The 9,974-nt window shown below is 27.1% G+C and overlaps 1 protein-coding gene across 1 annotated transcript; it reads left to right on the top strand.

The window, feature by feature from the left end:
• Positions 1 to 6,377: 6,377 nt before the first annotated feature.
• LOC127129074 (zinc finger BED domain-containing protein DAYSLEEPER) lies at positions 6,378 to 8,947 on the top strand. Its single transcript, XM_051058388.1, has 4 exons — positions 6,378 to 6,655; positions 7,053 to 7,108; positions 7,200 to 8,160; positions 8,244 to 8,947. The coding sequence occupies exons 2-4, from the start codon at positions 7,055 to 7,057 to the stop codon at positions 8,297 to 8,299; spliced, it is 1,071 nt and encodes a 356-aa protein (XP_050914345.1). The 5' UTR covers positions 6,378 to 6,655; positions 7,053 to 7,054; the 3' UTR covers positions 8,300 to 8,947.
• The last annotated feature ends 1,027 nt before the right edge of the window (positions 8,948 to 9,974 follow it).

Here is a 9,974-nt window from a genome sequence, read left to right as displayed (position 1 = left end):
CCCATATACCTACGTTCAATGACTTAGTAAGACACTCGTATAGAAACATAGAGTTGATGGTCACTCTTACTGAAGGAAGAGATATGAGGATGATAGACATGCAATTTTTGGTGATTCTCTATAGAAGTGTTTATATTTCTATAAAGGGAAAAAAATTAAGAGAATTTTTATAACAACAGGTTCAAAGTATCACATTTTAACTTTCACATTATAATTAAATATTATGTAATTAAATTATTGTTATAAAAATAAAATGTGAAAAATTATTTTTCATTTCTTTTTTATTTTTGAAATTACATCATAAACATTTTAGTAAAACTTAGGTAACAAAATATATGATTCCATAAAAAACTCAGTGTCACTATTAGAGCGACCTTCTTCCAAACTTGAAGTACAAAATTCATTAACCTATATTTAATGTGATTTCCTATATTGATGGCCAAGTCATACACACACAAACATGAAAGGGTGAGTTTGAAAAACATGTATTGATATAAAAATATTAAGAATAACACACAAATTATCAAGTAAGCATTGTATCGCATAAAATCACATTTAACATAAATTATCAACATCAATCATCAATATAATTTTCAACATCACAACATAAATTGTCTCCCATCATACTAACTTGAGCAAGAATTATCGAGATAGAACATATATACAATTCACTCGTTTAAGTTATTCAATAGAAAATGTACTTAATGTTACACATGCTTATATACTATAAACTTCTCAACTCCCTTTAGTATCATTCTACTTCGCAGAGGACCATGCTTCTCTTCTGGACCATGCTTCTCTTCTATGATACATCACTATGTAGTACTTTTCTCTATGATACTGCACTACAATTATAATGCAAATACAAACATATTTATCTTTATTTATATTGCACTTGTGTAATACCTCTATCAAGATAAATTGTATTACACCACATGGTTTAATTTTGGGTATGCTTTTATCAAGCGGTACTGCATCATGTAATCATTTCTCTATAATGATATTGTATCACATCCAAAATAATACTTCTTTCATTGATATTGTATTATACTAACGATATGAGTCAATTACTTCTCTAACACCAATTAGGCTTATAAGACCCTACCTATATGGTGACAAAACAATTTCCACGTTAAAACCCCTGCACCTAATCCCTCCATTCGTTGGTCTAAGTTACTCCTTAGGAGTGTCGTCTTCGACACATGTCAGAAACCACCATTACTTCATCATCTATGGAGAACTATCAAATACTTTTACAACATCTTATTCATTATTTATACATCATTATATATTTTATACGTTCAAACATCACTCAATACATATACATCAGAATTTGATATATCAATTCATCTTAATACATCGAAAGAAAAAGTAATCATAATAATAACAACTCAATTATAATCACAACATCTTTGTGCATAATCAAATTTACCAATAATAATATTCAAATCAAGTAGCCATAACATCTCCATTTTATCGCATAAAAAAATCATCAATTTATCATCATTATGTAACTTATACTGTCACGTATCACTTAGTATATATATATATATATATATATATATATATATATATATATATATATAAATCAATTCATAATATAGTTTGCCATAGATTCGTACAAAGTCAATCATATTCTTAATATCATCACTAGTACATCATTATGATAAATTATCACATCAACTCAGTCGTCAAATATAATCAACTCACGATTATATAAATTATCATTTAATTATGACAATTAGATAACTACGATATTTTACACATGAACAAAATAATACACAACTTTTTTACAATAACAACAATTATCCCTTCTTTTCTTCTCATGGTTGTTGTGGTTGTGTTTTGGAAGAGATTATAAGTATCCGCTAGAGTAACTCTATTAGGTGTTTAGAGATTTTGACTAATTTTGACTTTATCTCCCAAATGGACTTATACACATTTACTATTTTATCTTTCTTACCTCCCTCTTAACTAAAATATATCATTTCAACAATATAAATACACATACTCACTTTTATTTGACAACTAAAATACCATCTTAAAATATTTATATTAAAATATAATTAATTTTAGATAATAATCAAGTTAATACATTATGGTTTTCGTCCCCTAATTTTATTTCATTCATGAAATCAATCTCTCTATTTTATTTTTAAACAATTTTGATTACTCTTTCTTATTTTTGGTCAAAAAAGTGCCAATATATATGTATATTTTTTTAAACAGTTGACATCTTTTAGCTGACCTAAACACTATCAGATGTCATATCTCATTTTACATGTCATTTATATTTTCTTATATTTATTCATTTAACCTAATAATTATTTAAAAGGCTAATGAAAATGAAATATTCAAATTTAAAAAAAAACTAGTAAAACTTTTATGATCTTTTTAGTATTTATAATTATATATAAATGAGATATGAGATTTTGGACTGATCTATTTTGTTAACTTTTTCTATCAAAATTATCCCATAAATGAATAACCTCTCAACATTTCAAATAAAAGACTGAAATAAAAATAACTTCTCAACATAAAAAAAAACATCTTTTAGTCATGTTTTTCTGATTATATTTGTTTGTTTGTGATTTAATTTCATTAATTTTTTATTTTGTTTGGTTATTTGTGAAATTAAATGATTTTTTATTTTTTATTTTGTTTGATTGTTTGTAAAATTAAATGATTTTGTTAAAAAAAATCATTAACTAATTGACCTGAACATGTATTTATAAATGAGGGCAGCCCTCAATCTATCAATCAATTTTGTAGGGTTGAGTTATATTCAACCACATTTTTTAATATGCTATCAAAATCTGGTTTAAGATCCAATAGGTCACCTACTTTGATTTCCGCTATCAGGACATCCACCATTTATTTTCATGCTCTAGTTGTCTAGTTCTGAATGTGAGGAGATATTTTAAGAGTCTCACATCGGATAATATATGACATAAACATGTGTTTTTAAGTGGAGACAATCTTCACTCTACCTATTGATTTTATATGATTCTGTTAGTTCCAACCACATTTTTTAACGTTATCAACAACCATATAAGGAATAGGGATGAAAGGCAAAAGAAGGGATATCGACGAGGTAGCATTTTCCAGCAAAAGATTGATAGAGAAAACAATTCATCTATAGTGGCGATAGAAGATGTGACTACAAATGCTCTACAAATGATAATTGGTAACACTTTTTCTCTTCTTCTATTATTAAACTAATTGAGACAATGTTATTCATTTTCATTTTCTATAAAATTTTCATTTTCTATTTTGATGCAAATCCTGGAGGTATAATTTAGTACGATTTCTCTACTTTTGTGAAATGTTATATGTCAAATTTATGTATTATGTTTCTTTCATTCTTTTCATTTCCATTCTATTTTTCTGTTGTAATTTAGATCTCATTTAAAATTTAATTTAACAATTATTGGAAAGGATGGAATAGATAAAAGGAAATAAACCATTTTCAAAATTAAAATAATTGTATTCTCTTATTTTAATTATGAAATAATTCTATTTTTTCTATTTGATGTCCTACTTTAAAATTTGATAATATTTGTTGTTAAATTAATCTCGAGAATTTGTGTGTGTGTTGGTTATTTAGAATTCTATAGTATGTTACTAAAATATATTAAAAGTGAAAATTTGTGATCTTACTTCTATTTCTTAACTATCAAACATAATCAGAAAAACATAAAATTAAAAATAAAATTAATAATATATGTTAAAATAGATTTGTCATTACATATAATATATAATCTATAACAACATATAAAATTTAATATATTATTCTGGGATAGTTTTTTTTTTCTTTCAATTTTGCCAAAATTAACTCACGTTATTATCCCACTTTACACCCTTCATAATAAACAACTACATAGGGTTAAAAATCTTCTCCCATCTCACATTTTAATTTTTTTTATATCAAAATCACTCTCAAAAAATTTGCAATAACAAAAGGTCATAGAAAATGCATCAACGAGTAAAAATCATTTTACGGTTATATCAAAATAATTAACTTCTCATTCCAATTTAATCCATTTATTTAAGAAAAAGGAGAATGAAAGAGAGAAAAAAAAGAAGAGAATTAAGATAAAGAAAAGAAAAATACTTAACTTCTATACTATTTAATTTAATTGTAGAAAACATTCATCAAGATTAAAAGAGGAAAGAGAGAATGAAATCAAGACAAATGGTGGACAGGATGACACCGAACACTACTATTGATATTTGATATGATTGTAACAATTTCTCTAATTTTCCCTAAAATTTAACTTTAATAATTTTAATTTCTCTTATTTAAGGGTCATATTTTCCCTAATTTAACTTTAATTTTGATTTCTCTTATTTAAGGGTTATCTCATATAACATGACAAAATTGAAAAAAATACATGGAGATGTTCAATTGTGTGAAGTAAAAAAATTTGATAATTTACAATAATTTGATGTGTTCAACATCTCTGAGTTAACAAAATGAAAGAGTTTCTGACTTATGTCATATTATTATTTGCTTAATTATCAAAAGAAAGATCGTGGATATAAAAGGTTGGAAAATTGTGATCATCATGGAATAAGGAACAAAGGAGAAAGAATACATCATTTATTATTATTCTTTTTATTTTCTCACTCTCTCATTTTCTTTTTATTTCTTCTGTCTCACAGATCATTTCTTTTAATGTTTTCGTTGACACAACATTAGGTGAAGGCATTTGCATTTAACTATTTTAGTTATATTTATGTTATTTTCTTTTATTTAAAAATAGTTACATTGTAATTTTCACATTCATTTCGAATAAAATCTCTTTTTAAATGAAGATTTGCTGTCTTTAAAGTAAAAAATAGAAGAGGAAGAGATCTACTTAATATTTGTGAATTAATTATTATTACTTTATTTTTATTGAGATGGATTGCAATATAAACGTAAAAATTGTAAATGTGACTCAATTTTTCAACAAGTGTTATTGGTAATGTATTTCATTGTACCATTCAACACTATATCAAGGCTTTAAGTTGGGATTAACCGTCGCTACAATTATGACAAGGTGGGATTTAGTAGGGAAAATTCCTAATGGTAACATAATTGTTGTATAAGTATTTTGAGGAATGTGTCGGGGAAAACCTACTAGAAATAAGTTTTTTCTAGTTTTTGGACACTACATGTTTTCTGTTTTAAACCATGGTTGGATTGAAGCTCTATTGTATGTTTGACGAATCTATCATTATTTAGACATAATAAGGTTAAATTTTGTTTCATATATCTTCTAGACTTTTATATTTTTTATTTATTTAAATGAGAGAGATCTTCGTATAAATAAATACATGTATTAATGTTTTACTTTATTTCTTTGATATTTATTTATCATATTAAATATAAAATTAAATTATTATACATATATCACACAATTTATTACATAAAAAATTTATTTTAGATCAAAATTAAATAAAATAGTTCGTTTGAACTTTGACGCCGGTTTATACTAAAAAATAGATAAGTAGATACGAGGGTGCCCAATTAAAAACTAATTATAACTAAAGAGGATACAAGTGTTTAGGTCGGTCTTATTTTGTTCCATAATTACCCTTAACTTTTTATATTTTGTTCCATAATTACTCTTAATTTCAATTAATGAAAAACCATTTTTTTTTATAAAATCAGTAATTACTTTAACTCCTAAATCTTACTATTTGCAACCAAAAAAAACTTTCTCTCACTTATTCAACAAACCTCTAAAATGAAATTCAGAAGTAAATTCAAGAAATGAAGAAAAAAAAAGTATTCATAAGCAAATGTCATTACCAATTCTATTGGATAAACCTCTCTCTTATTTCTTTTTTGTTTTCATCTCTTTCTCTATCATGTTTACTTTTTTTTTCTTTCTCTTTTTCATTCTATAATTATTTATTTATTTATTTTAGGGATTAATTACTATACATTATCGTATAAATAGATTTATACCGTCGATTCATCACTATCACTCGTTTGTATTATTTTATATGTTTTTAAAATAAAAATTAAATTTATTTCAATATTCAACGTCTAGGATTAATTGACGGTGTAAAATCATTTTACACTGTCAGTGTATTTCAATTAAATCATTTATTCTATTTGATTTTTATTTTGATTAATGAGATTAATTACTATACACTGTAGGGGTGTTCAGATCCAATCCAATCCAAAAAAAAAACCAAAAACCGAACCGAAAAAACCGAAATCCAAAAAAACCGATTTTTTTTGGATATATTTGGATCACCATGTTGCATAACCGATCGGTTCGGTTCGGTTTACGGTTGGCTTCATGAAAACCGAACCGGTCCAAACCGAACTGGTATTACTTCCATTTACTCATCCTATTAAATTAATTATGTTAGCCACCACTAATTTCTCTAGAGAATCTCAATCACTTCTGTAGTTTCCCTATTCAGATTTTGAATTATACGCAAAATTAAATACAATGAATGCTATTCATTGTTATTATAACCGCAAGAAATTCAATTTCGGCTCAACGTTAAAGTTGAATCATGGCCTTTCTTCTTCTTCAGTTCTCTATTTAAGGTCTGTATCTCCTCTTTCAATTTCAATCACTTTTCATCAAAAGAAAAAAAAAGTCTAAATCAACATTCATCTCAATTAGTTTTCTGAATTATACTATCAGTAAGCAAGTTTCTTAATTTTTTTGATTTTGTCTTTTTTGTACTTTATACTTTTGTTCGATCAGATTTTCTAAAGTTGTACTAATTTTTATCCTTTTGTAAAGTTGTTCTAATTTGTGTTGTTGAAATCTTATTTAAAATTAACTTACTTATGTTCTAAATTTTATAACACTAGTTTACTAAAAATTATTTTCATTAGTTTTCTGATGTGAAATCGTTTCATGTTGGTTATAACAGTAACAAATTTTATTTAGTTTTTCATAATTTCTTCAAGGTCTATTCTTTGTTAGTTTTTCATATTTTGTTTCATAACTTTTTCATAATATATTCTTATTAGCTTTTTTTACAACTAGCTGTTTATACTTTGTTCTAATTTTAAGTTTGATCTATTTTTACAGGAATGAGCCAAACTGATCCTGTAACTCAATCTGATATTGTCAACAACCTTATTCAGGTATCAAAAATTAATTTTAAGTGGATTATTTTACCTTTGAAAATGTTGGTTAATGTTACAATGGTGTAATATTGTGTTTCCTATTTTATAGGCTGAAACAACTGAAGCTCCACCTCCATCAGTACAAAGTAGTGAAACAAACAATGATGAAGAAAATGCTAACAAGAAAAGAAAGGTTGGAGAAGCTTCCAATGATTCTAATGTTATAGCTGGAGATTCAGGTAACAGAAAACCTATTAAATCTAGATCTTGGACTTGGGAACATTTTACAAAAATAGGATCAAGAGCTAAGTGTAATTGGTGTGATGTAACATATGCTGCTGATTCACAAAGAAATGGCACTAGTAATTTAAAACACCATTTGCTGCATCAGTGTAAGAAGTTTTCAAAAGAGTCTCTTGATCCCACTCAACAGACTCTTGTTCTTCAACAATTGAAAAAAGAAGATGGGAATGGATCTGGTAGTGTTTTCACTGGTGTTCATTTTGATGCCGAGGCATGTAGGAAAGCTTTAGCTAGGATGATTATTGTTGATGAGTTGCCTTTTAAGTTTGTTGAGGGAGAGGGGTTTCTTCATTTTATGAGTGTTGTGCAACCTAAACTCTCAATTCCTAAAAGGATTACAATTGCTAGAGATTGTTGGGATTTGTACACGAGTGAGAAACATAAGTTAAAAAGTGTGCTAAATAAATCAAATCAATGTGTCTGTCTTACAACTGATTGTTGGACATCTGTTCAAAATTTGAGTTATCTTTGTCTCACTGCACATTTCATTGATCATGATTGGAAAATCCATAAAAGGATTCTGAATTTTTGTCCAATTGTGAATCACAAAGGAGTAACCATCGGCAAAAAAATTGAAAAATGTTTGGAGGAATGGCTAATAGGTAATGTTTTCACCATTACGGGAGGTAGAGTGCTTACTTGCTATAGAAGTTCTCTTACGCCAAAAACAGTTGAAGCTTTAATTTGTACACAAAATTGGTGTAAATCTTCCCCGGTGTCGGTGGATATTGAAGAGCTTGTGGATGAGTTAGAAAATCTGGAATTAGGTAATTTACTTATAACTTATATTATTTTTTGTTGAGCATTGTTTATCTTTTATATTGAGTAATATTTATCTTTATTTTTGTAGAACTTGCTCCAATCCCACAATTGAATGAAGGTGTATCTGATATAGACTCTGATTAGCTTTTGATATCTGAAAGAATTGGGTAGATTGTGAAGCTGGAGCAATTGCAGGATAATTATTGTGAAGCTGGAGCAATTTCAGGATAATTAGAAAATTTTAGATTTGTCTATCAATGTTGCAGGCTGTGATTTTGAAACTATCAATTATGCTGTCATTGATATTTTTCTTGAAGTTTTATTATTATATTCACTTTAATGCAGCTTTGGTATGTTACTGTCATATATATTTGTCATATATTTAATTTATATTACAAGTCTCCCTATAAGCACTAAGTAAGCAGGTCTCCATATAAAATATTTATTACAGCAATGTCTATTTCGTTGGGATAGATATTGTCCATATATTATAATGAATCTTTGCAACAATGACATCAAATAGCCATATAATATGAAAATTAGATATTGTCTTAGTAGACGTTGGTGGCATAATTGTAACTGGTATTGAAATATATTCGTTTTAAATTTCACAGTGTTGATTTAAAAACCGAATAAAACCGATTCAACCGAACCGAAGTAAACCGTATAAATTGGATTGGATTGGATTGGATTTTTCTTGTTGTCATCCAAAAACCGAACCAAACCGTATGCTTTATATATTTTGGATCGGATGATATTTTGTCTCAAAACCGATCCAAACCGGACCGTGAACACCCCTAATACACTGTCAATGTAAAAAGTTTTACAGCGTCGGTTCATCACCATCACCCGTTTGTATTACTTTATAGATTTTTAAAATAAAAGTCAAACTTCTTTTAATATCCAACGTCTATAATTAAGTGATGGTGTAAAACCCTTTTATACTGACAGTGTATTTCAATTAATCTCTTAATTAATACCCTTATGTTTTTATTAAATTTTAATGAAATATTTTCAATTTTTGTTTTTAATGTTTGATAATAGCTGGACTTTATAAAAGAAGACATATTTACTAGAGACAAAGAGAGATAAAGAAAGAGCATCATTCTTCACTGATTTATAGATAGATAAAGAAGAACTATTTATGAATTTGTGTGACCCAGGATTGAAAACAACAAGTGATGATATCTTTGGTTTTGTGTTTTTTTTTTCTTTCCAAGTTGAAAAAGACGTAAGTGGAAAATTAATTTAGACAATAAGAAGAACATATACGGCACATAGTTTTCTACATGATCCAACATGCCTTCTTACATGCTTTTATCGGTAACACTTAAGAAAATAAATTATTATTCCATATCTTAGCAAAATGGACAAAACTGTGCTTCTTCTAATTTTTAAGGTGTAATAATAATTTTTTTTAATCATGAAAAACAAGAGTATCATGCTTCTCTAATCTTCTACGAAATTAGTTGATTAATAAAATTGTTAATAATCTAAGAAAGTAGAAATCATCATCTCTGCAAAATTTATTGCTTAGCTGTGTCTGTGATAAGATTGACTTTTACATACAATCTCAAAACAACCACTAGTTAATGATGAACATCATCCCTCAAAAGTATCTGATTATTTATGATATACTAGAAACCAACAAAAGTATAGGTCATGTATTGTTCTCAGCGATGAAGCTTACGCTTAAGAAGCTTATCCCATATGCCAACAACACTAGATCTATTTATCTTGTTTCATATATAAGGATTTTTCATAGAATCCATATGGCTATTGGAGAGGTTTCTCTATTCACATATTGTATTACTCTCCA

This window comes from Lathyrus oleraceus, chromosome 3, assembly GCF_024323335.1.
Source record: "Lathyrus oleraceus cultivar Zhongwan6 chromosome 3, CAAS_Psat_ZW6_1.0, whole genome shotgun sequence".
NCBI lineage: Eukaryota > Viridiplantae > Streptophyta > Magnoliopsida > Fabales > Fabaceae > Lathyrus > Lathyrus oleraceus.
The sequence above is the reverse complement of the archived record's forward strand: the minus strand, read 5'-3'. Positions and strand labels throughout refer to the sequence as shown.

Bases quoted from the DNA above. Each gene is read 5' to 3' on its own strand.
- LOC127129074 (XM_051058388.1), top strand. From the start codon at position 7,055: ATGAGCCAAACTGATCCTGTAACTCAATCTGATATTGTCAACAACCTT. The intron at 7,109-7,199 runs GTATCAAAAATT...CCTATTTTATAG, and splicing joins TTGTCAACAACCTTATTCAG to GCTGAAACAACTGAAGCTCC. The intron at 8,161-8,243 runs GTAATTTACTTA...TTATTTTTGTAG, and splicing joins GTTAGAAAATCTGGAATTAG to AACTTGCTCCAATCCCACAA.